The following is a 26,565-nucleotide window of genomic DNA, read 5'->3' on the forward strand; positions in this document are numbered from 1 at the left end:
GGCTCCCCCAGGGAGGGACACGCATAGTCGGCGGGGACGGCTCCATGGTCCTCAGTAGGCTGGCCGTTTGGGGAAGGTCCCAGCTCGAGGTCTAACCCCAGTGTCAAGGAGAGGCTAACCCAGCAGGGTGCATGACGAGGCACTAAATCCAGCCTGCAGCCCCACCCCAGCTCGTGGCATCAGCTCAACCTGTGCAGTCCCCCTCCTTCCCTTGAGGAGATAAGTCAGACCACAAGTGCGCCCTTGGGTGGCCTTTGCAGGGGTCATGCAATGGGCTTAGGTAGGGCAGGGTTCTCTGGATTTAAATGTCCAGATTTTGGAAGAAGAAAGTAGGCTGTAAGGGGTTATCAGTGGGACAACCATGCAATTTGTTGTCTAAACCAGGATATTTTTTTTTTTTTTTTTTAAATTTAAGGACATATTTTATTGAACTGAATATATTCAGATATTATCATTTCAACATGTGACACAAGCCTCATTTCTTTTTGCGGTACGCAGACCTCTCACTGCTGTGGCCTCTCCCGTTGCGGAGCACAGGCTCCGGACACGCAGGCTCAGCGGCCATGGCTCATGGGCCCAGCCGCTCCGCAGCATGTGGGATCTTCCCGGACCGGGGCACGAACCCGCATCCCCTGCATCGGCAGGCGGACTCTCAACCACTGCGCCACCAGGGAAGCCCCCAGGATATTTTTGAAAATGAAAGGGGGCACTATTCATAATTACGCTGGGGGAAAAAGCAGTACATCAAACTGTCCTGGGCAAACTGGGCTGTATGGTCACCATAGTTTTCAGGCCATATCTGATGCTACTTGGAAGTTAACATAATATCATTTACCAGTAGCTGCAATGGTGGCTTAATGGCAGGCGTAATTTGCCATCAAATTCCTGGACAGCTGATCTAAGTCCCGAGAATCCTTGCCTGTGAGGGGAGCCAGTGGCACCTCTTCGTAGGAGGTGATCTCCACGGGGCAGCATCAGCAGGCCCAGCTGTGACCACTCTGAGTCCAAGGTCATTGACAAGGAGACAATCCCTGCCCATGTCACAGGGATTCTTTGTGCTTTGGAATGTTTTGACATGATTTTGGGGGCTGTGTTCCCATCCCCTTCTGACAGAACCCCTGGCTCCCGAGGTTGGGGAAGGCTCCCTCCTCTGTGCCTGAACAGAGCCGAAAGCCTGTGTCACAGTGCAGGGTAATTTCTGCCCATCTGTTTCCTGGGCCAGCAGCTGTGGCGGGCAGGGCTGGATCCCCAGTGCTGGCATCGCAGCCCTTGACAGCCCTGAGCTCACCATGCTTTCCTGGCCATCACAGGTGGACAGCCGAACCGAAGAGAATGACATGAGCAAGCGGAGGCGGAAAGGCTTCAACAACCTGGACGAGGTGCGTGTGCTCAGTGTCGGTTTACACAAAGCCCGTTTCCCGACAGCCAGTGGCCACAGCCCGCCCTCCTGACCATGGCAGTCGCCCTGCCCTTCTTTCTTTCCTCTCTCATGAACCACTGAGTTCCAAACTTGGCTTGATGGGAAAAAGTTGGGTCTGGTCACTAGCTATGTCACCCTCCCAGGGTGTGGCTTATATCTGTAAAACACAGATGATGCATTTGCAATGGATGACATTTTGCAGAATTTTTAAAGATTAAGTAAGAGGACGTGTATAACATGCCAGTCATGGTCTTTGGCACCTAGGGTAATCAAGATATAATCACTATTAATAGTAAGTAGTAAAGAGGCACCAGCAGTCCCACTTTTCTCCCAGTCCTAGTTTCTACCTTTTGTGTTTTCTGTAAAGCAGATGTCCCAGCACCCACAAATGCCACCTTCTGGTGAGAGAAGAAAGTTTCAGGCTACTTTGTCAAAGCCAAGCATGAGTCTCTCTCCTGCTACTAAAAAATTGATCAGAAAAAGAGTATCAGTTCTTGCTTCCCCAGGCAGCTCTGTAAAGAGACCTGAGATATATAGCTCATTCCAAAAAGCCATTCTAATTCCACAAAAGCAAGCTTAGATACTGTCTGTGAACTGTAGGATATCAGCTTTAGCTAGCCTACTGGCTGATACCAAAATGATGACATAGAAGCAAGGGAGATCATTTGTAGGATGCATTCATACTTCATTTATAGGACTTAGAAAGAAACTTCTTTTATCTTATATGGTTGAAGAACTGCTGCTCTTGGCTCTGGCATGAGCAAGAAGCCAGTGAACAGGGAGACAGTTGAGAGGAAGAAGCCGTGGCTGATGAACTGGGCTGGAGAAGCATCCCATTCCCCAGTTACGGGTATTGGCTCTGCCTTAAGTGCCTGTGATTCGCTCCCGCCTCCTCCCAAGAAGCTTCCCTTGGATACATTTTATCCCCGCGGGGAAGACTTCTCCTGCCTTTCATCTGTGGCTTATTTGAGGGGGTGTTTGTGCTGTTTCTGTTGTTGGCAGCACAAGATGTAGAGTGTGGGAAGAAATCTGGTTGCACCTGCCCCTTCTGAAATGGCTCTGTTTTCTGGGCCAGCTGTTTTGCTTAAGTCAGGTTTAACCAAGCAATGGTTCTCTCTAAATTCTTGCTACTCATAAAGTGTGGGCCAAGAACAAGGGCACCAGTATCACCTGGCAGCTGGTTAGAAATGCGGACTCTCAGGGCCTACCCCAGACCTCTTGAATCCAAATCTGGTTTTGAAGGAGACCCCCCAGTGATTCACATGCACATGAATGTCTGCAAAGGGCCACTCTGCACGACCCACTGTCCTGGCCTACTTCGGCCTGTACAAACAGTGACCAGCCTAGTAAACTTGCCCTATTCACACTCAAGCCTGGATTGCTACGCAGAGTTACAGTTCTCACTTTGAAGTAGGGAGTGACTCTTTGGCTTGTGTTTGTCCAACTCTTCAGAGTGGCTGTGCATACAAGGTTTCCCATGGGGCTGCTACTCTTAGGGAATCTTAAAAAAAACCCAAAAAACAGTTGACTACAGCTTGCCTCTTCCCATGAATTTCTTCTAAGTGAACATATCTTTGTTTTGAGAACATCTGTTCCTGGGAGGGAAATTCATTGTCTCCTCAGGAAAACTGACTACCCTCTGGAAGTGACAATGCCATTTGTATTTCTGAGGTTGATGGGAGCAGATCTATGGTACCGGGGAACAGACATTCACTGGATACCCATCATTTTTAAAGTTTTATTTTAGCAGATGAGCTAAGAAAATCTTACATAGGATTCCATTTCATAAAACAGCATAACCAACTGGTCACGGTCAACATCTAAACAGTCACAAGTCGTGTCGATATCACGTGTCCCGAAACAAAGCAATGAGAAGGGCCCTTCATCTCCATTACATCCTTCTCCAAAATCCCTAACTCTGGGCTAATCATGAGCAAACATCAGCCCGACCCAGATGGAGGGACTTTGCACAAAATAGCTGACCAGTCCCCTTCAGAACTGTCAAGGTCATGAAAGACAGAGAAAGATGGAGAAACCATTACAGATGGGAGGAGGCTGAGGAGGCATGATGACTAAATGCAGTGTGGGATCCTGGATTATGTCCTGGAACCTAAAAGGACATTAGTGGGAAACTGGCCCGATCTGAATCAAGTCTATAGTTCTGTTAATGGTATTGTGCCGGTGTTAATTTCTTAGTTTTGATAACAGTGTCATAATTATTCCAGATGTTAACGTTAGGTGCAGCTGGGTCTACGGTACGCAGGAACTATCTGTGCTGTCTTTGTAAGTTTTCTGTCAATCTAAAATTATCTCAAATGTTTTTTTTTTAAAGATAGCAACAACAGAGCAGGACTCGTTGCCATTGGGAGTGGGGCGCAGAGGAGAGAAGGGAAGCCCAGAGCCTGTGCCTTGCCTCACTGACATCCCCTCTTGCTTCCTTCACCCCCCAATTCTTCACCCTTTGTCAGCCACATGATATATTTTGAAAACTATTCCGCTCATCATTTCATTATTATATTTGACTTTTTCAACAGTCACATGAAGGTGGGTTACTGCTCACATTTTACAGGTTAGGAAACTTCAGAGAAGTAAATTGCCAAGGTCACTGGGCTGGGAGGTGAAAGAGTCAGAATTCAAACACTAAGTGTCTGGCTCCCAAGCCTAGCTGTGCCCGTCTTTGAGAAGACACGTCCCACCTGTGAGCATTGCCTCCTGCTTTTGCCTCACTTCCTCAGACCACAGAGGGTGCCCTTCTTCAGGAAACTGTCCTTGTCGTGAGCCCCCAGGCCCCCTCCTTGATACCTGGGTTCCAGAACCAACAACAAATGCATTGATTTGGCTTTTGCAGCCTTCAGCCTTTCCTAGCCAGAGCTTGGGCTCCAATCAAGAGGGCTGTAAAGAAGGTGGAAATCAGAACAAAGTCAAGTCCATGGCAAGTCAGCTGCTGGCCAAGTTCGAGGAGAACTCTCGGAACCCCTCACTCCTGAGGCAGGTGAGTCCTGTCAGATGTTCACTGACCCTGCCTACCTGGTGAACAGAACCCTCTGAGAAGCCAGCAGAAATGTCAGGCTAGCACTGGATTTCAGGTGTGCCAGCCAGACCTGGCTCAAAAGGAGTCTCAGGCTTCTTCTAGATCTGGAGTCAGACTTTTCTAAAAGGGGCTGGAGAGCAAATATTTTAAACTTTGGGGACCATCCAGTCTCTCTTGCAATGACTCAATTCTGCCATTATAGCATGAAAGCAGCCATGGACAATCTGTAAACAAATGCACGTGGCCATGTGCCAATAAAACCTTATTTACAAAAACAGGCAGCAGGCAGGATTTGGCCCGAGGACCGTAGTTTGCTGATGCCTATTCTGCACTGGGGAAGAAATCCTTTCCCCGATTTTGTTTTGCTTTGTAACCATGACTTGTTTTGCAGCCATCTTTGAGATGGTGCAGCTGGAGGGAGCTTTAGAGATGCTGATTGCCCAGTCCATGGTGAGAACACCCGTCCGAACCAGGGTCTTAGCTCCATAGGAATGGGGACCATAGGAATGGGGACCAACCTCGAGAGTGTCCCCTGGTGCCCCCCTCTCCTTCTTCCCTTGGGTCAGGCTGGCAGAGCTGTTGTGTCTGACCAGGGTCCATGTGAGGCTGAAGGAGGTGGGATGCTGTGGGTCAGGCTGCAGACCCGGCTGACTTCTCTTGGACTCTGACTTGGAGTCTGCACTTGGATGGTTTCATTTGCTCCCCCGAATTCCTTTGGGGCACCACTGTCACATTACAAAAGCTTGGGACAACGGGTTCAGTTTTTCTTTGGAGAACATCTGTCACATGACAGAATTAGGCTCCTCTCAGGAGAAGGACAAACAATTGGTTAATTCTGTTTAGAGGCAGTTATAGACATCTTCCTAGTCTTGATGTAGACCATGCCCCTCCTGGACAAACCGACCTTCCCCAGGAAGCCAGGTTTTATTATAAGGGGGCCATGTTCCTAAGACTTGTAACTGTCTGAATTGTTTTCTCAACTGTCCCTCCTGGAGGCTTGGCCCCTTGCAGCCCCCAGGTATTGATGAGGGCTCTCTTCCTTCAGAAGGACTGTAGCATCCCTTTCATCTAGTGGGCAGGAAGGACTTTGGGACTTGACACCCTAGCCTGGTATGTGCCTGCCCATTGCCCCGGGTCTGAGCCAAAAGCACAGCCTCCTGGGGATTCACACATTGTCCAAGAGAAGGGGACCATGGGACTTGCTGTTCACACGGACAGAGGGCCGGGGTTCAAGTTTCCCAGCTGGGCCCAGCTTGTCAGAGCTCAGCCCAGGGCTCACTCAGCATCTGCAAACTCTCTCTCCCTGACTCTCCTCCTCTCCTCCCTCCAAGTGTCTGTCTGACTCGCCTTTTCCTTCCTATTTCCTGCGGCTGCTTTTTCGGACTCACCTTCCTCCTCCCAGGAGCACCGTGTCTCAGGGATAGGTAAGCCCATACTGCGCTCTTCCTCTGACCCTCCTGTTAACTCTCGCCGTCCCAAGCCAGAGGAGCCCGCACCCAGCCCATCACCAACTCTGAAAAGGCAGGTAGGGCTCCTTCCAGTGGATGCTGTCTTGGTGAAACCAGAGGGAACTTTGATCCAGAGGGGTGGGGTCCCTGGCTGTCTCTACACCCCACATAGGGCTGATTGTAGATTCTCTGGGAAGGCAAACACAACTTGAGGTTACCACCCTTATAGGTAGGAATAACCAAGTATGCAGCATCTTAAAATACATGCCAGTCAGGGGTATCGACTGACCAACTACCAGGCTCTTGGTGCTTTATTTGCTTGGGGAAAAACAGACCACACCACACAGGGTATTTTGTGTGATGCCCCTGGGACACTTAGCTTATTTGCAGACCTCTTGAGTAGGCTGATTTCTAAAATCAGTGGAGAAGTGACAGTGATGGTGGAATGGGCTCAGGTGGCCAGCTGGCCGCATGCCATTGAAGGAGTAAGACTGGGATGTGGTTAGACCTCCCCTGGTGTCTGAGCAGATGAGGACCTGCCCAGTGGGCAGGGAAGCAGCCAGGAGCCATGGGCTGAGGCTTTTTCCAGCTAATATCTCTGGGTTTGGAATTTGAATAGAATCACTATTATTGACCACAGCACTCAAAAGTGCCCGGTCAGCATTAGAAATTTTGTGTTGCTTCTCGGGGAGTGGAGGTCAAAGGAGGTTAGTGTGGACATATTGCAGTGATTCTATGTCTGTGTGTGTAAGAATCATCTAGAGAGCTTTATTAAAAATAGCAATCTCGGGCTTCCCTGGTGGCGCAGTGGTTGAGAGTCTGTCTGCCGATGCAGGGGACACAGGTTCGTGCCCTGGTCCGGGAAGATCCCACATGCCGCGGAGCGGCTGGGCCCTTGAGCCATGGCCGCTGAGCCTGCGCGTCTGGAGCCTGTGCTCCGCAACGGGAGAGGCCACAACAGTGAGAAGCCCGCATACTGCAAAAAAAAAAAAAAAAAAAAAAATCAATCTCTGGTACCCACCCCCTGACCAATTAAACCTGCATATCTGGGGGTTGGGCCCAGACTTTGGGAACCAGGGTGGTACAGGCTCTGATTCAGTGGGTCTGGAGTGTTGTTAATAACAAGACGGTATTGTTAAGGAGGATGTCAGGTGATACTGATGCAGATGGTGGAAAGTCAACACCCAAGGTTAGTTTGGAATCTGACTCAAGGTGGCATCTGGCGTGCCCTTGTCCCTGGTCCTCATGGGGATTCCTCACGGTGGCGGGGCATCCATGGGAGGGCCACAGTTGGGAAGGAAGCTTGATTTTCCTTCTCCCCCAGTTCCCCTTGGTGGTTGTCACGGGGCATGTGCTCCGAGAGCTAAAGCAAGTGTCTGCTGGCGGCGAGTGCCCGAGCAGGCCCTGGAGAGCCCGAGCCAAGTCTGACCTGCAGCTGAGCGGGCCAGAAAATCCCGCCGGCCTGCCTGCCACCTGCCAGGGAGCACTGGCCCTCTCCGGGGTGCTGCGGCGGCTGCAGGAAGTGGAAGAAAAGGTTCTCCAGGTGAAAGCCTTGCTCTTTGCCCTGTCTCTGCCCTGCCTGTGTCTAGGGTGCCTTCCTTTCCTCCCCTCCCTCCTCCTGTCCAGGGCGGGTGCCGTCTCCCATCCTGCCGTGTGTGCTGAGGGCCACAAGCCCACCTGGCTGCCTCCCCGCCTCTCCCCTCACAGTGTCTGTCTCTATCTCTTTTTTCTTTCTCCTTTCTCACCTTGGCTGCAGAAAAGGGCTCAGAATTTGGCCAACAGGGAATTTCACAAAAAGAACATTAAGGAGAAGGCGGCTCACCTTGCCTCTATGTTTGGACACGGGGATTTCCCGCAGGTAAATGCGGGGCTTTCAGAGCCCCCAGGAACCCAGGTGTTGGACATCCAGGGAGGTTACTTGAATCAGTCTCTGGAGATTCATTTCTTCCTTCCTTCTCCCTCTATAGCCTGAAAAGCTATTCACTTTTTAAGTCACCAAAGGATTTGGACTGGTGTCTAAAAAAGCTCCAAATGAGAAGATTCAAAATAATTAGATAAATCATGACAAAGGGAAAACCAAGGCAGAAAAGCGGGCTCAGGTCATAGGAAAACATTACTGAACAGAAACATGTGTGCTGTCAGATCTTAGACAGCTTCTGAGTAGGCTGAGCTTCCTAGGGGTCAACACAAAGAGGGAAAGCTGGTCAACTGCAGGAATCACATCATAGTGCCTTTAAGGTGAAAGCAAGCCAGTTGCTCATGAAGTCTGGGGACAGGATGGAGAGATGCCCCCATGGCCACGATCAGGGAGACCGTGAATGTCGAGGTCAACCACGTGCTGTAACCTGTGCTCTGCTTTTGCGAAAGGCAGCACCAGCCAGAAGAATGGCCTTGCCTCAGGATAGAAAGCACAGCCCCCGCCCCCAGCCAGGCACTTATTTAGAAACTTGCTGAGAAGAAGAGGGTGTGCTCACAAGGAGATGACAGAATTGAGGATGAGGCCCCACGGCGCTTGTACGTGTAAGGTGCTCCCTTGCCTACAGCAAGCCTGGTCTCTAGAACATACCGCCTCTGCTGCTTTCACCCAGCCTCCTCCAGACCTGTGTCCTCTGCTACTTGGCAGAAGTCATAGACGTGGGAAGGATACTTTGCCTTCAGTGCATTTTTAGGGTTCCATGTGGCTGCAGAGGTCCCTGCTGGAGCATCTACCCCAGAGTAGCCTGGGCTTGTCCTTTCCTAAGCTTGCAACTACTGCTTCATGCCAAGCTCCAGAGTGAGGCCTTCAGGAGTTAGTGCTGGTGTCGGCAGCAGACGTAGGCAGGAGCAGGATGGTTCTACTCCAGCTATTTTGATGTGACGAAGGAGCCAGAAAAGTTGTAGCAGAGTGAAGTGTAACCAGCAGTCAGATGGTCCTGCTGGGCTCCAAAGACACAGGCTACCTTTTTGTCCTGAGACGTGGGCCTGGATGTCCCTTCCCCTCCTTGGATGTGTAGGCTTGGGGGCTGCATCATCGAGGCGAGCTTCACTGTGCGTCTCCCTGGGGGTAATCAGTTTCCTCTGTTTCTGTTCTGTGCAGAATAAACTACTCTCTAAAAGCCTGTCTCATACTCATCCTCCGTCTTCTCCCTCCTGCCTTCCATCTCCTGATTCAGCTGCTACTTCCTCTCCATCGAGTGTTGACTCTGTTTCTCCAGCCAGAAAGGTAGTTGTCCTGAACAATTAGCTTCCCCCACTCCCTGCATGTTCTGAGATATTCTCCGGCTCTGCTCCACCCACACAGACAACCATCTGAATCTTGGCTTGGCCGGGAGGAAAATTTATAAGATACTTTACAACGGTCCTGGGTTTGGTTTTGGTTTTGTGCTAGAGCAAGAAACAAAGCAGAAGAGGCAGCACACAAAACCTTATCAAATGGTGCTTGCTTGTTCAGCATGCGCTCGCTGGGCACCCACCATATGCCAGCCACCGTGCCAGATGCTGAGAAAACAAAGAGTAAGGAGGTACAGTTCTCTTAAATGGTGTAGATGGCAAACAGCACCTCAGCATAGAAATGTGTCACATTTTACCATACGATATTGCCAAATTTGGCTGGTTTTGGCCTAACAAAATGGCAGTCTCACGTGGTGAACTTCATTAATTCTATGAGAGGTTTAAGAGGCAAAATTCTAGGAACCCAGAAGGGAGAAGCCTGGGAAGGCTTCACAGCAGAGGTAATACGGGAGCCAAGTGTTAAAGATTATATGGAGGGATTTTGCTAGAAAGAAGTGTAGGGGAAGGGCACTTTAGAAGGGATCTGGCTTGTGGTAAGGAAGGCAGGTAGGACTTGCATGAATCAAAAGACATTTCTGGTGCAACTTGATTTTCAGATAAAGGTATTTATGGGAGTGCAGAGAATGAAGGTGAGAGCCAGCCCTCTCTTTTTGCGTTAAAGGAATTCATTCTGCCCTCTTGTAAAGAGGCACGGAAGGATCTGCTCTGAGTTCTAGAAGGATAACGCAGGTAGCAGTGTAGAAGGTGGTGAGTTGGTGGGGAGCTAACGTTGGTTGAGTAGATAATGAAATGCATCCGTGAGCAATGATTAAGTTTGGGTTCTGGAGCACTTTTCATGTTTTTTACTTGTCATGCTGTTACCTAATATGCCAAGAACATTACCAGGCTGATGTGGGAGGCGGGCAGTCTCCGGAGAAGCATAGCCCCTGGAACGGATGAGCCTAAAAATGGACGTGAAGCCCGCTTGGTTAGCTGTTGCAACCATGGGAGTAGGTTGGAGCCTCTTTCTGGAAGACTGTGTTCCCCTGAACACCTCCGTTCCGTCTGTTCCCACCTGGGCCCGTCTCCACGTGCGGTGCTGAGTGTGCCCCTGTCAGAGTTACTGCTTGTTCGTTTCCACCCCGTTAGACCAAAGCACAAACCAGCCACCTGCTGGTGCATTAGGGAGAAGTTAGGCGCTGCCTCCTGGGAGTCCCACCCCCACTGACCTCCACTGCTGTGGGGAGAGGAGTGCAGGCAGGGTCTCTAAGAAAGGAGCAAGGAATATTAGGAGCCCCGCCCGCTCCAGGGTCCCCAGTGTGGATGAGAAGCATCCCTGGAAGGGCAGCAGGAGGTGATGCGGGGAAGCACAAACACTTCCCGTCTTCAACTCTACTGAACACAGCCATGGCTGACATGCCTGGCATCTTGTTCCAGGTCAGCTTTGCTTAGCCGTTTGACCTTAAATATTGACCTCGGGAGACTTGTCTGGGCCTCCATTTTCTCATCAACAAGAGAGTGATTCTTGGCTCACGTGATTGTAGTGAGCTCTGTGGGTGAAGACTGGCATATTTGTCATCACCATCACCAGGGCTTCAGAGTAGCCTTTGTGTCCAGCTTGGGAGAAGAGCCTTCCCTGGGGGGTACTTCTTGCTATGGAAAAAGGTCACTGGCACCCTTGACAGGCTGATGGGAGGGGCAAGGGCACCTGGGCATAGGCAGGCAGTGGCTGGTGCTCTTGGCTGGGCAGCCAGGCCCACACCTTGCTTCCCTCTGGCCCAGCCCCTTTCCGGCTAGCCCCCAGCATGCCCTCTCTCGCCTCTGCTTTTCCTTTGTCCTTAGGAAGTCCTGACTTGGTCACTGCCCTCTAGAGTTGAGAGCAGAGGTGGGACAAGAGAAGCCACCACACATCCCAAGTCCCCTGACTTGGTTTCCAATAGGTATTAGTTCTCTAGGTGATGGCAAGAGGCAGCCTGCCCAGGTACACGTGGGGCTGCCGGGGCCTGGCAGAGACACTTCTCATCGTGAGCCTATCCTGTCACATCATCATCACACTCCACTGCCGCCCTTGGCTGCTTCTCCGCTGGCTCTTCAAGCTTTAAACCAATGTCACTCATTAAGCCATTGAGTGAGCATTCATTCATCCAACGAATATTTACTGAATGACAGCTGGTGTCAGGCCCTTCACTCTTGGGATACACATCAATGATCAGTAGTTACCTTCCTGCCCTGATGAGGCTTGCATTCTAATAGAGGGAGGTAAATAATCAGCGATAATATATAGGTAAATTACATGACATATCAGAAGGCAGTTTTTCCCCTGGGAAAATTAGAGCAGGTAGCAGGGACCTGGCGTGCTGGGGAAGGGTAGCAGTTTCCAATGGGGTAGCAGGAGGGCTCTTCCTGGGAAAGAGAATTGAGCAGAAGCAGAGCCTCAGAGAGGAAGACAAAGGTCCAGGGAGGAGACTAGTTCCCGGGGCTCCTGACTCCAGCCCATGTTCTCTCCTCTGTGCCACAGCAGCCAAGTATGAATGGAGGCCTCGTCATGGGGACCAGCCCAGAGGTTCTGTGTGTGTAGAGCCCCAAGCCCAGGCTTAAGGAGGGCGGCAAATGGGGTGGGTGGGCTTCGGGATGGCCAATCCCAGGTCCTCTGGTCCCCACATCTACAGGTTTGTTCTTTGTTTCTCCCAGGTTGGGGTAGAACAATTGCTCCCTGTTTTTTTTTTTTTTTTTTTAAATCCCATCTCCCAAGCCAGCCTAGGCCATCAGATAATGGTATAATTGGGCTATCTTAATAGCTTCTGACTTACTAATTACAGGCTGATGAGCTTTTCACTGTGTGGCTGGGAATGATTGGGGAGCTCTCAGAAAAGGCCACCCTAGGACACTTACTCTGTCTGTGCCTTTGTTTCTCCATTTGTAAAAAGGACCCAGCTTGGACCTGACACCCCCAGACCCCTCTGGATCTCACCATGAAGCCATTGTAGGCAGTTAAGCACAGAGTGGTGAATTTCCAGCTTCAAGCAGTTTTGCAAAGGATATTGCTAGCTGCCCTGCTCCCCTGCCCCACCTGCAACTTTCCTCCCTCTTCAGGACCCCACCCCAGCATTGATTCCACACTGGGCTTTGCACATGCAGAATCTGAGAGAGTGATGGCCTCCTCTGAGGAGACAATTAGCTGCCCCTTAAAGTAGGTGACAACCTGGTGACAAACAATTTCATTCAGTCCTGGTGGAGCTCTGAGAGCCTCTCCCCTGGAGAGAGCCTGGGGCCTTAATGCTTCTTCCCAGAAGATTATGGGCGGCTCTGATTGTCCAGTGACTCAAGTTTGCCTCATTCAGGGGAGCCAGAAGAAGGAGGATGCGCTTGGAAACTGATGCTGAGTTCTTAGCAACCTCCTGGCAGGCAGCCTGTTTCTCCTCCTGCCCTGGAGCCCTACACCTTAATTCTGAGGATCCAGGGTTGATCACCTCCTCAGAGGAACAGACATAGTCAAACTTGTCATGAGGATCACGTGCTACTGACAGGGATGCAAACTTGGGTTACCAATTCCAGGAGATGTAGCCAGGGCTCTACCTTCATTCAGACTACACTTGCCTGCCCTCTCAGATTGGCATGTCGCCTTACATTTCAGTGATGCAGCTGGGGTTTTGGCCTGAATAGTCACAGGGAATCTTGAGGCCCTCTCGTTTAGGGCCCAAATTCTTACAGGAGTCTTATCTTTTAAGACCGTGGGCTATGGGATCATGCCCAGTCTGATCATCCCATCAAACCAGCCCTCTGGTAGCTCTATCAGCTCCCATCAACCCTTAGCTAACTTCTTTCTTCAAGGCAGGAGACCACTGCCAATTCAGCCTTTAGCATGGCTGCTAGCCATTTACCAAGGCTGGTGAGCTCTTGCAAGATCAAGATGGCAGCTGAGTGTTTGCACAGCTGAGCCAGAGGGAGGGCCTCACGGGTCTGGGTGCTGTGGTTAAGTCCTCCTGGGTCAGAAGAGCAATGTGCATCGCAAAAGGAGCTCTCTCTACCCCTGGAGGTGTTTGTTTTAAAACTGGATTTGCAGGGTTTGCTCTAGAGATTTGCGTATTAGAGAGAAGCTGGGTGAGTCTTGGCTGGGCAATCTGCCAGTGTTTCATCTGATACAAGGGTAGATCTCAAGGCTGCTCCAAACTCATTGTTCTCTCTGTTCTGGGCATAGAGCTAGGCAGTGCTTTGGAGGTAACCTGTGTGTATCCCAGCCTGTGGGATTTTAACTGGCAGAATGCTGGTGTGTCAGGGAAGCAGGGTGCAGTAGTGAGAAGGGTATAGGCTTGGAGTCACGCTTGGGTTCAGAGCATCGATTACTTGATTACTTGCTGTGTGTCCTTGGATGAGCTAGTGGACCTCTCAGCACCTCATTATCCTAACCTATAAAATGAAGGTGGCAGGGCTTCCCTGGTGGCGCAGTGGTTGAGAGTCTGCCTGCCGATACAGGGGACACGGGTTCCTGACCCAGTCCGGGAAGATCCCACATGCCGCGGAGCGGCTGGGCCCGTGAGCCATGGCTGCTGAGCCTGCGCGTCCGGAGACTGTGCTCCACAACGGGAGAGGCCACAACAGTGAGAGGCCCGCGTACCACAAAAAAAAAAAAAAAAAAAAAAAAAATGGCGGTGACAGCAGCTACTCCTGAGGATGACTGGAGTAATGCAAACACCTAGCATATATCGAATGCCCCAAGTATCCAGTAAATGTGCTTTCTCCCCAGTGGAGGAGAATTCCAGAAGAAAGCTCACTTACCTAAAAGGCATGTTGATTCCTCTCTTTCTAAAGGCAAAGAAGTCACCTTCAGGCTTCCATTTCCATCCCAGCCACTTAGGAGCGCTGTGGCCTCAGGTGAGTTAGAGCCTCCCTGAACCTCAGCTGCCCCGGCCTCAAAGGGGGATTATCAGACCCACCTTGCAAGGCTGTGAGGGTTCAACATAGCTCAGCGCCTGGTACCGGGGGACGTAGGTGCAGACATGGCCGTCCACTGGGAGGTCATAGCCCCAAAGACTTGCCTGCATCTCAGCCCTGAGGGTATCATTTCCAGAGCCCCTCAAATAAGGCAGTTTCAATCCTTGCCCTGAGCATATATGGCTGAGGACTCAGGCCCACCAGCCTGTCCTCTGATGTTTCTCATCCAGGGACTCCTCAGTGAGGAATATATTTGCTCAAGTGGGCCCAGGAGATGACTTCCTCTAGCCCCACGTCGAAACTTGCCCTTCCCTCGAGCCCTCAGCCCCCAGCCCCGAGGCCCTGGAAGCTCTGCTCCCAGCCCTGCCTGACCTGTGTGGGCTTCCTTATCCCCACAGCAGGCCAGGTGGCCACAGGAGGCCCAGTTCTGTGAGGAAGCACAGGCCAGACACCTGGTGTTCCTGGCTGAGTTCCAGGCCCAAGGGGGGATGTCACCATTGTTTGGACACAAGCAGGCCCAAGAGCCTGCTTCCTCCTTCATTCAGGGGAGCATCTGCCCTGCGCTGGGAGCGTAGCCATGAGAAAGCCACAGTCATGACATGACTGTGCAAACCGGAGGGGAGATGACCCATCTCCCAGCGTGGAACAGGGTGAGAAAGGCTCCATCATCCAGATGGGGACCATGCTTGGCGATGGTGCTCGCAATGACAGCTAATGTCACCATGTGTGAATCTCAGTTGACTCGGGGGAGAGAAGCCAGTGCCTTCATCTGTGTGGGCCACGTTATCCTTACTCACACAGAGGAGGGACCCCAAGCAACTGCAAGTCCCCCCGAGTGAAGGCCACCGAGAAGAGGAGAAAAAAAAGAAGTTCCAGAGCATGGAAATTTGAAGCTGCACCAATTGCGGTGCTTTGGACTCATTAACCGTCTGCCAGGCGATTCTTGGGAGCCCAGCACCATGTGAGGTGCAGCCCGGATTCTTTGATGACTCTTTCACAGCCCTGTGAGGATGGCAGTGGTCTCCCCATTTTACAGATGAGGAAGCTGAGGCTCACAGAAGGGAAATGAAGTATGTGAGGTTAATCTAATGTAACGTTAGATGCTGGCCCACCTGAAGTCTCCAACCGTTCCAGCTTGTTCTAATTAACTAGCTGAAAATAACTAGAATTCAAAGGGGAAAGAGGTGGTGAAAAACACCCCAGTTCTTCAAAAATTACATAAACATTGAAGATACATAAAGGGTTGCAAAAGCAGTCCCATGGCCCTCCAAAACTACCAATTCTCAAAACACTAGTGACTGCGACCAGTATATTTCTGTCCAGATCATCAGATTGCCCAACTTTGCATTTGGACAAATGATTCCCAGGCAAATTGTAAGCTCTCCTCTTGACCAGCACCCCAGGAGCATACGTGCTTTTGCCTTTCGGTGCAATAATCTCCTTGTTGAGAACCTCTGGCTCTTACTCTGAGGTCAAACCAGGATGAGTTTTCTGGAGGTTTCTCCATGAGCAGAGTTTCCTTTCTTCCTCAGGATGCCGAGGTGTGGTCCACGGGCAGGCATTGGTTTGTGACCCAAGGAGCACAGCAAGTGAGAGTAAGCATTAGACACTTGTAGAGCAGTTTGACATTGCCACACATCCAAGCGGGTGATCGTACTTCTAGTAATTCATTTTCATTGAATCCAGAAGTATGAGGCCACAGTGGATTCGAGATTTAAAAGGAAAATGCAAAACCTGGTCATTCACCACCGATAGTTTGAGTTAGCAATCCATCTGGTCATGTCCTCACCGTCTTGGAGCCAATGAGACATCCTGCTGTCAGGAAAGAGGAGATAACCCAAGACCCCAGGGCAACGTCCGCCTTCACACCAGTCTTTGGGATGAGCTTCAAAGGCCCCCTCTCACCCCTTGAGACAAGCTCTTCATCACCTGGTCTCCTTGTGACCATTCACAAGTCCTGGTCTACCTCTTGGTCTTGGTGATGATCCTGGGCATGGTTTCCATTCGGTTGTAAGAAAGCCTCTGTCACACGTGGCAATGTGGATGCAACTGGGAGAAAGGAGCCTTATGTAAATAAGGGCCCATAATGAGAGGAAGGACCAGGCTTGGATCCCCTGGCCGGGACCTGTGCTGACAGAACAACCGAGCCGGCCCGAGACTGCACCCCCAGCAACCTCAGGGCCCTCTGCTTGCTTCTTCTGTAACTGCTCCCAAAGTCAGGGTTGCACAGAAGCTCAGTGGCACAAAGTGCTTATTAGCTAAGTGGTTACTAAGGTCTTATTAGGGACCTGTATTTAAAGCCCCAGAAAGTACGGTCTTAATCTCTGCTCGCTCAGGAGAGGCAATAATTGCGCGTGGGTATGTGACATCACATGGTGCCTTCCTGGGAGAGCGCCTCGGAGCCAGTTCACACACTGGGTCGGGGAGGCAGCCACACAAGGGGAGTGTGGGCAGGGAGGTAAATCTGACCTCCCCTCTTTATTTTGCTGTAAACCCAGGAAGGACCTGGTATTCTACAGCTCCTATCCGAGGGGCCTGTGTCGGGGGCCCCAGCAGGGGATGGAACATTAGGCAAGTAATGGCATATTATCCTGAGCCAGCGCACCTGAACCTCTCTTAGAAGCAGGAGCCAAGTTTCTTGGCATTTGTAAAATCCTGAAAATGGCAGAATGTATGCTTGGAAGCAGAATCCTCATCTCTCCCAGGTGGGGCCAGTGTTGGGTGTGGGGGGGTAACTGGCCTGGCAGCTGCTGCCACTGAGAAGGAGCGAGCTTTGTCAGGTCTGAGGATGTCCTGTCTGTCTGAGTCCTGGGATCAGACACCCCAGCAGGCCCCCGGCCACATTTTCCATAGTCCCCCAGAGCCCTGCATGTGGTCTGGCGTGACTGATCCAGAGTAGCTGCTGGTGTTGGGACTTCCTCAATGAGAAAGGGGGCAGGTGTCTCCTGGGTCTTTTTTTACATCTTTATTAGAGTATAATTGCTTTACAATGGTGTGTTAGTTTCTGCTTTATAACAAAGTGAATCAGTTATACATATACATATATCCCCATATCTCTTCCCTCTTGCGTCTCCCTCCCTCCCACCCTCCCTATCCCACCCCTGCAGGCGGTCACAAAGCACCGAGCTGATCTCCCTGTGCTATGCGGCTGCTTCCCACTAGCTATCTACCTTACATTTGGTAGTGTATATATGTCCTGGGTCCTGTCTTTCTCCCCAGCCTACTTGGCATCCCTTCTATCTTCATCCTCTCTTGGTGCCTGTGCTTTTGCGGGCACCCGATGTGTTAGCCTCAGGTTCTGAGGGTGGGCCCTACTCCCAGGAGTCGGGGGCTGTGGGTGCCGGCTGCCATTTGCTTTGCTGTCCCCTGAACTTCCTGCTTGATACTTGAGGCTTGCACAGCAGATTCAATGTGGCCTTCCAGGAGCGGTCTTGGGTTTCGATTGAGGGCCTTCCTTCGCCCCCGCACGAGTCACTGTTACTCGCCATCAAGATGGCTATCAACCTGTGTCCAAGGGCCTTCAGCCTAAATTGTTGCTCTCCGTGGCCACACCTCCCAGAAGCTGGATTCAGAGGCTGGGGGAGCGTCTGGAGCCTCCCTCTCTCCAGGGTCTTGGGATCAGGAACAGTGTTTATAGATATAATCTCATATTGTGCATTTTTGTCTCCCTGCAGGGGAGACTGCGGTATTCCCAGGCTGGCCTTTCAGAGCTGGTATGGAAAGAGGGAGCAAGTCAGGGTTTGCCCAGGGGTGTATGTGTGATTGTGCTATGTCTGCTTGGGCTGTCAGCTCCCACCCCTTCCCCAGCTCCATGACACGCCGGTGGGGATCCACGCATTCATGGGTAGGCATGGACCATCATGCCCTTGGGAGCACAGACACCCACAACCTGTCAGGCTGTGATCCCCGGAGCCAGCATGGAGCTGACTTGCCCAGCACCATCTCTGGGGCCCTGGGCACTGCCGCCTGGAGCTCCCCATCCTTCTCCCTGTACCTGCCCAGTAGGGACCAACATTCACTCCCATTCCGGTCGTGTTTTTGTCGGCAAGGTGGTCTGCATCCTGACCTGACAGGACTCAGGTTAGACGTGGCCATAGCTCCCTATGGGACACGGGAGCTGCAAGGCAGGATGAGGCTGCCGAATTCAGAGGGAGAAGGGAGGGTGGAGTCAAGTTCATCTTGGTCCAGCCCTGCCAAGTGCCAGGCACTCACACACATGCTCTCTCACTCAGTTCCTGCCACAGCTCCACGAGGCAGGCACCGTTTATCCCCATTTCACTAAATGAGGATGCTGAGCTCAGAATTTGAGGACTTGGTGCCCCATGTCAGAAATGGTTAGTGGTGGAGCAGGGTCCTAACCCTCCAGGTCCGGGAGTGGGGGGTCTGGGGCAGTTCTCACTAAACAGTAGCTCCCGGCCCTCCAGAGAGGAGGGGTCTTGGAGAGGGCGGCCGCAATGCAGCTGGCTTGTTTTCTTACTGTGAAGGCCTCCCGGGCTTGGGCTCAAGAGACCTTAGCAGAGTCCTGGCTCTTCTTGCATTTATTTCTAAGTGGGCTTGGACAGATCCCTTCCTCTGGTATTTATTCCCCCTACCTGTAAACCAAGCAACTCAAACTCCTGAAGACCATGTACCCTGCAGGCCTCCATTTCTCTCTTTTCTCCATCTGCAGAGTGCCCACTGCCTACTCTGGGCTGGTTAGGCCTCTCCTGGGACGTTGGGTGCCGTTTGCATGTGGGTGTGGAGCCCTCTCCCACCTCCAGCTTGTTCGTGTCTTCCTTCTCGGTGCTAACTGGCCTCTACCTTTGTCTCTGTCTACTCTATCTCTGCTCTTGGGTAGCTGACAGTAGGGAAAGTGTCCAGCGGAATAGGGGCTGCAGCTGAAGTTCTGGTCAATCTGTACATGAATGATCACAGACCTAAGACTCAGGCCATCTCTCCAGACCTGGTAAGGATGTACACCCCACAGCCTTCACCCACAGACACTGGCTCTGGCCTCCCAGGGAGGGTGCACGGGACGCAGAGAGGATTGCCTGGCCCCTCTTCTCATGGGACGAGAGGGGCTGAGACCGGGCTGGATCAGAGCAGAGGTTAGCGGGAGGCTGTTCTTCCTTTTAGACAAACCTCACTCAGCCCCCTTGTGGCTCATTTCACAAACCAGAGCATCTTCCCTGCTGGCTGGGGCTCTAGAGAACTCAGTGCAAAGGCCAGGAGGGGCCGTCCGCAGAGGTGGACAACACTTAACTGCCAATGTTTACCATCCAATCTGGATTGGATTGAGAATTAAGTAATGGAGAAAACACCCCTTTCCTCTGAATTCTCCCCTTCTCCAGTGACTCTGCTCATTTTGGTTTCCTTTTGGTACACTCCCCTGGAATCACCCAGGTGTGCCCCTTCTGCCCTGGCCCTTGCCCTCTCCTCTCCCCTCTTGCATTTAGGAAGTTGACTGGCAGCCAACTTCAACACACAGAAAAGGGCTGCCCCTTCTCTGCAGTTCTCTTGAACAGTTTTATTACCATGAGCTTTCCCTGCCTGACCTGTGTCACTGCAGGGAGACAAGGATGTGTAAAACATTCTTTCAGGGACCTCACTCTAGATGCAGGCAGTATGTAACCCCTGGGTGAGATTCCTGGAGACAGCATCGCTGGGCAGCATGTTTGTGAGGGACGCCCGCTCCGTCAGACCAGGAGATGTCACTCTCACCCTGAAACCAGAATGGCCAGCCTGCCGGGGAGTACCGTTAACAGCTGCCCCTGCAGGGCTAGGGTCTGCGTATCTTCCCACCCTCATTCTTTGCTGAAGTGCCTGCAGTCAGTGCCTGCAGTGACAAAAGCAACACATAGCCTGTGAGGCCCCACGATGCAGGCCGGCATCTCTACAAGGCCAGCCTCACAGTTGAAGATGCGGTGTACGCCCTAACACACTGCTCTTCTCTCCCGCTGCCCTGTGTCTCCCAGGAGTCCATACGGAAGGCGTTTCCCCTGAACCTGGGTGGCAGTGACACCTGTTATTTCTGCAAGAAGCGCGTGTACGTGATGGAGCGGCTGAGCGCGGAGGGCCACTTCTTTCACCGGGAGTGTTTCCGCTGCAGCGTCTGTGCCACCACCTTGCGCCTGGCCGCCTATGCCTTCGACGGTGACGAAGGTAAACCCCCAGGGGCCAGGGCAGCACTCATCTCTGGCCTGGGCTTCAGTCCCTTTGGAGGCTCTGGGACAGGCAGCACTTCCCAGGGAGTTTTGGTGTCATCAGGAAAGCTCTTCAGGGAACAGGGATCCCCTGCTAAAGAGAGAGGCCGCCTGTGGTGAGTAGGGGTCCTGAGGGAAGGGGAGCTGTCAGCACCAGGGGTGCATCAGCGTGGGGGGCACCTACCAGGCGACGAGTGCCTTATGAATGTTTTCTTAGTCTCACCACCTTCAGTTGCCCCTGTGTGGCTGAGAAAATCAAGCCTGATAACCCGTGTCACATGCTCGACACCACACCTGACATATAATAGGGGTTCAGTAAATGATGGCATATTCGTGTTATTATGTATAAAGTACGCATTGTAAAAATGGCAGTGACCGTAACATGCCCTCTGATAAGTGGCCTGCCGGCGTCATCAATGAAAGAATTGCACTCATTGGAATGAGTGATTATTTTCTAATTTCCAGCACTTGATGTTTGCACGGTCACATAATGACAGTGCTTGTGATTCCATACCCTCAAACTAACTGCCTGGGTTCAAATCCAGGCTATGCCACTTCTAGCCATATAACCTTTGGTCTGTTACATAACCTCCTGGTCCCTCAGTTTCCTTACTTACAAAATGAGGATGATACTACTTAGCTCATAAGGTCATTATGAGGGTTGCTGGGTTAATTCCCGGGATGATAGTGTCTGGTATATTGAGTCCTACACAAGATTTTTCTGCTGTTAACATTATTCCCATCACTATTGTCACTATTGTAACAGTGAGCAGAGAAGGCTTTTCTGGAAGGCACCCAGTAGTCCCGGGCAGTGGCCGGTGGCCCAGTGTGTGCCTCACTGAGTTTTCCTCTCCAACACTGCCACAGCCTGCTCTGCTCCTTTCCCACCCCCAGGGGTCCCAGAGGCAAGAGGAACTAGAAGCAGAGCTGCTATTCTGGGCGGTCCATTTTGCGGCCTGGCAACTTGCCTTGGGAAGGGACTTGGCCTGGGGGATTATCTGAGGGTTTCAGCCCCATCCTGGGAGCCCCGCCTGTTGCTGCAGCCTGCCCCCCGTCTGAGCCATTTCCTTAAGGCAGGTGATGGAAACCATTTCCCAAGTTTGCGCCTTCCTGGCCTTGTTTTCAGTAGCGGCGTTTTCTGACCTAGATGGTGGCAGGCACTTGGCTCATGTCCTGCTGTGTGGTTCTGGTTTACAGGAGAAAAACCTCTCTCTCTCTCTCTCTCTCTCTCTCTCTCTCTCTCTCTCTGTGTATGTGTGTGTGTGTGTGTGTGTGTGTGTGTGTGTGTGTGTGTGTGTCTCTTTACAGGCAAGTTTTTCTGCAAGCCTCATTTCATTCACTGTAAAACCAACAGTCAGCAACGGAAGAGACGGGCAGAGTTGAAGCAACAAAGAGAAGTACGTTTTGTCTTTAAAGTGGTGGTGAAACAGGGAAGGCCCCTGATAGGAAAAGGTTTTCAAGGGTTCCTGCAAGTTCAGCCAATGTTTCTGGCTTTGGAGGGATTGAAACTCAGGTGAAGAGGGCTCTACTCCCTGGCATGGAGGGTCCCTCTGCCTCAGACTGTTCAGCTTGCCTCTGGGCTATGACCTATCCCAGGGGAATGACTGCTGCTTCTCATGAGAAGCCCAGAAGAGCTTTCCCATGTGCCAAGGATGGGGCTATATGCTTAGCCATGCAAAGCCATGTAGTCCCCGGTGCCTGGGGCCCCCATGACCAGAGGGGCACTGTTAGCAGGGATGCCTGGTATAGAGCCAACCCTCTGTGGTTTCCAAGTCCTTTCCCCAGGCTCTTGGATGTCAGCAAAGTGACTGGCCCACTGAATTTGTGGATGGCTTATGATAGGGCCCCCTCGTACCTTCTCTATGGCTTGATTAATCACCCACCTCCAGCAAGACCCACAACTTCAGCTTTTTTCTAATTATACAAGTAATATAGGCTCAACATAGAAAAACGGGTAAATATAATAAAAGTGTATAAAGAAGGAAAGTGAAATCACCCATCCCCACTCTATCCTGAGAAAATCATAATTAACATTTTGGAACATTTCCTTGCAGACTTTTTTCTATATGAATACAGTTGATCCTTGAACAATGTGGAGGTCAGGAGCTCTGACTCTCCACAGGGTCGAAAATCCACATATAACTGATAGTCAGCCCTCCGTATTGGCGGTTCCTCCACGTCCATAGATTCAACCAACCGTGGATCGGGTGGAACTGTAGTATTTACTATTGAAAAAACTCTGCATTTAGGTGGACCCATGCAGTTCAGACCTGCATTGTTCAAGGGTCAACTGCATGTTCTAACCCAGTGGGAATCCCATGTCTACAGTTTCATAGTCATCTTTTCTCACTAACACTATATTAAGAACAGTTACCCATGACATTAAAAATGCTTTTGGAGCCTAATTTTTGATGCCTGTAAAAGATGGTTGATAATTTATTTGCGTCCTATATTGTTGGACATTTATGTTGTTGACTATTTTTACCTTATAAATATTTTTACGGTGAATGTCTTTGTACCCACATCTTTCTCCATATTTCAAATAGTTTACTTAGGATCAGTCATGAGAAATGAGATTGCTGAGTCAAAGAGCGTGTATGTTTTGAAGGCTCCAAACAAAACTGACCCCTGTGATCAGTTTGCCAACCCCCAGGAAGGTCATGCCCACGTTCAGCCTGCCCTTCAGCAATGCATGGGGGTGGAGATTTGGGGGAGGGGGGCTGGCTGCAAATTGCAGGGTCTGCCACGTTCTCTATTTACTGGCTCCCTTCCTCTGCTTCATTGGAGGCGTCGTCTCTAAGCGTCATGGACTAAATGCCCTCACCTTGATGTCTTTCTCAGGAGGAGGGGATGTGGAAAGAGCAAGAAGCCTCTAGGCGAGACCCTCCTGCGGAAAGTTCTTGCGCTGCCGCCGCCATCGGCACGCCGGAAGGCAGCCCCCCAGGTATCCCCAATTCCTTCTTTAGGAAGGTGCTAAGCTGGCCCCTCAGGCTGCCGTGGGGCCTGCTTCACCTTCCCCAGAGGCTGCTTAACTGGATTCAGGGACTGCTGCGTGCTGCCAGTCTGCATGTCAGGGACAATGCTTACAACTACTGCTACACGTACGAGCTCCTGAGCCTCGGGCTGCCGCTGCTCTGGGTGTTCTCCGAGGTCCTGGCTTCCATGTACCGGGAGACCGAGGAGTCCCTCGAGGGCATCCGCGACTGGCTGCTCAGATGCCTCCCGGCCAAGCTGCACTGAAGCCCAGCCCCAAAGTGCCGTAGCATTTCCCGTGTAGATGGCAGCATGTGCAGCCAGCCCAGGCGCTGGCCAGGGAGCCCCACGCCCTTTAACCAGTTAGTTCAAAGCCAAAGAGTTTCCCGTCGGCCACCTGCACCTGGCCTGGTCGCGGTGAACATCTGCTCCCGGTGCCCAGGCCAGCACGACATGAAGGATATTTTTTTATACCTTTGTACTTTTATACCAAAGCGAGCCATATTTCTAGGTTTACATTTCAATTTTTAACTTTTAATAAGCCAAGAGAAAGCATCTTTTTCTATGAGTGTCAGTTTTTCTAGACACGGGTTTGACGTTTATAACTGGTACTACAAACCCTTCCCACGTTGTGGTCAGTTGTAATCGCTGCTGCCTGCAACATGAATGATTTGGGCTTCTCTGTAAACCAAAACCAGTGCCTTTTGATTTATGTGCCCGGATACCACTTTTCAACAACGGACAGTTGTTTGCAACATGAAAGCATAATACTTTAGAAGAAAAAAATAGAAAGGGCAGAAGAGAATTAAACCTACAGAAGCACGTGGAAGTGTGTAGTCGCCTGTTATCTGTCCTCCCAGAGGGCGGAGGACTGTTTTGCTCACTTGTTTGGATGTAAAAGAGTAGCGTAAAGGTTCCTCGCTCAGAACCCCATCACAGCCAAATGATGTAGAACCACAGGGTCTCAAGCAGATTGCTACAAATATACGTTTCCCTTCCCACTAATGAGCACGGCAGCGAAGGCCCATTGGCCCCTGACCACGTAGAGCTCCATCAAACTGATGCAGTGTTGAAGAGGAGTTATGTCCGCTGGTGGCATTTTAAGCCCTCCTTATGAGGTCCCCAGCCCAGGCTGCAGTCCGAGCCGAGGCCACTCAGGGTCCACAGCCATGAGGCTGAGGGGAGGAACTGCCCTTTCACATAACGTCCTTTGAGACCGAGGGCATTTGTTAGCAGCTCAGGGTATTATTTCTGGGAAGTGCGGCCTGCCCCGTGAGCATGGCTTGCAGATGTCCCAGCTTCTTAGCCACTCGGCTGCCATGCATATTTGGTCAAACAGTCAGAAACCATTTATTTTCACGCTGTCCTAGCAAAGGAATGTGTCTGACCTCCAGGGGGAAGCTCCCCTGTGTCTTGACTGTCAGGGGAGGCTGGGAGTGGACGCTATTACTGACTCACGCAAAAGAAATACACCCTATTAAGGGCAAAACAGGACTTGGGCCCACCTGCATTCTTCCCTCTGGGCATCTGGAAGAGGCCTCAGCTCTCCCAACTCCACTTGCCTGGACATGCACGGCTGCTGAGTCTGGCTGAACAGTGGAGATGGCTGATAGAGAAAGGCCTTCTGCAGTGTGTTCAGTGTATCTAGAGTGGCTGGGCCAGAGACGGCTCTCTGCGTGTTACACTAGAAAGATCCTCTAGGTTAAATAAGGATGGAGCCCGGTAGGTTAGGAGCCAGAGCTCTTGAGGCCTTTGAGATGCCAAGTTCTCTAGGGTGGGAAGAAGTGGGGAGGCATTTCTATAAACACTTCCCTAAGTCCTTGGGCAAATCAGGGACATGGCTGCAGCCAAGTTTGTGGGAACTGGCGTCTCTGTCCTTGTTGGAACTGTTCTCGTCCTATGACTTGCATTGTGTTTTTCCAAATTTCTGCTGGTATTTTGATGTTCCGCATGGTGGGAGGAGCCCTTGATTCATTTTATGTTTGATTCTGAAAGTCACGACATAAACACATGCACAGCTGTCATTGTTATTCCCGTCAGCTCAGGGCAGGGTGAGATGCTTTGTGGGATGCTCCGTGAAGCCAGTTAGGATCTCTGAGAATGTCACTTTTGGCCATAAGGAGACTGGTTTGAATTACTCTGGCGAGACAGGGCGTGCCTGTCAGAAGCCTGAGTTGTTTGTATGTTCTGAGACTTTGAACCTTCCTGGTGGGGCAGCACCAAAACACAAAGGTGGGTCCTGGAGCGGGGGGGGGGGGGGGCGGATGTCTCTAAGCCTCCACAACATATTCAAGAATGAACGTGGGGCTCGAGAGTAAAATCGGGGCAGAGAGGATGTGGAGGGCTGTGGAGGACAGAGGAGGGACGGCCAATTGCACGGATTCACTCTTGCAGATAAGTGGCTGCTCACTGCCAGAAAGGTTCATCCGTCCTAAGCAAACCGTAACTTGTTTGGGGAAGTTTCTCTGTTTTTAATGGTTGCCTCGTTTTCAATTCCCGTGCCTTCTCGTGTTGCCTTGTGCCCCGCAACTAAATTCTCTTTTCTGTCTCTCTCTTTCCGACCTTACACTGTGGCCGTCAGTTCATTTCAGCCTTCCGGTGCTACACCCACTTCTTGGCTGACACAATTCTGCTCTGAGGTGACTGGTTTTCTTGCCAATTTTCAGAGAGTGGTACTAACCCCTGACCCGCTTTCCGTACCCCATGCCCCCGCCGTGGCCTTGGTTGAGCTAACTGCGAGTGTCTTGCATACTAATAATGCGCTCATTCAGTGGCATGGTTGGTGAACAGCATGGGGTGGTGCTCAGCTCAAAAGCGAAAGCCGTTTCTGATTCCATCCCTCTGAGCCAGCTGCCCGGTCTACCCCAAGTGCCTGCCCCGCCTCCCCTCTGCGCCCTGCGGCCTGCGTGCATGCTTTTCTGGTTGCACGTACAAAGCCCCTCACCTTCCTGGGAGGGTTAACCCCGAATGTGAGACAGTACCATAGAGAGGGCGCTTCACCATTGAAGAGAACTCTTTCACCTCTCAGCCTCTGAAAAAGCACATGCATACCAGCATCTTCTTCAGTTGGTTCTAGTATAAAGGTTATCGATGAAAACCATAGGTGACTCTTTTCAGAAGGATTTAAAATAAAAAATACTCCCAGGCTTCATCACAAGCTTGACCCAGACTCTGTATTTTGAACACACAATCACAATTTTCCTAGCAAATCCTTTCTCCACTGCAGCCTATACTTTACCTCCAAGGGCTTTGCTGTGGCTCTTCTGATCGCTCTGGGCTCGTAAAGCCCTGGATGATACAGAGGCTTCAACTAGAGCAGTCATTGTCACA

General features: G+C 51.3%; 1 protein-coding gene across 4 annotated transcripts in view; it reads left to right on the plus strand.

Annotated features, from left to right (window-relative positions):
- MICAL2 (microtubule associated monooxygenase, calponin and LIM domain containing 2) overlaps nt 1-26,565 on the plus strand; it is a 219,913-nt gene that overhangs the window by 118,121 nt on the left and 75,227 nt on the right. Inside the window, exons 14-25 of one of the 4 annotated variants that reach the window (XM_065882899.1) lie at nt 1,311-1,379; nt 4,269-4,412; nt 5,854-5,976; nt 7,224-7,442; nt 7,656-7,757; nt 8,976-9,101; nt 13,958-14,020; nt 18,918-19,025; nt 20,035-20,221; nt 21,571-21,659; nt 23,104-23,206; nt 25,817-25,857. In XM_065882899.1, coding sequence (XP_065738971.1) covers nt 1,311-1,379; nt 4,269-4,412; nt 5,854-5,976; nt 7,224-7,442; nt 7,656-7,757; nt 8,976-9,101; nt 13,958-14,020; nt 18,918-19,025; nt 20,035-20,221; nt 21,571-21,659; nt 23,104-23,206; nt 25,817-25,857 — 1,374 coding nt within the window. Of the gene's footprint in view, nt 1-1,310; nt 1,380-4,268; nt 4,413-5,853; nt 5,977-7,223; nt 7,443-7,655; nt 7,758-8,975; nt 9,102-13,957; nt 14,021-18,917; nt 19,026-20,034; nt 20,222-21,570; nt 21,660-23,103; nt 23,207-25,816; nt 25,858-26,565 lie in introns of those variants that run through there. The other 3 variants (XM_065882898.1, XM_065882900.1, XM_065882901.1) reach the window with 3 other exon arrangements.

Source organism: Phocoena phocoena, chromosome 8, assembly GCF_963924675.1.
Source record: "Phocoena phocoena chromosome 8, mPhoPho1.1, whole genome shotgun sequence".
NCBI classification, from domain to species: Eukaryota; Metazoa; Chordata; class Mammalia; order Artiodactyla; family Phocoenidae; genus Phocoena; species Phocoena phocoena.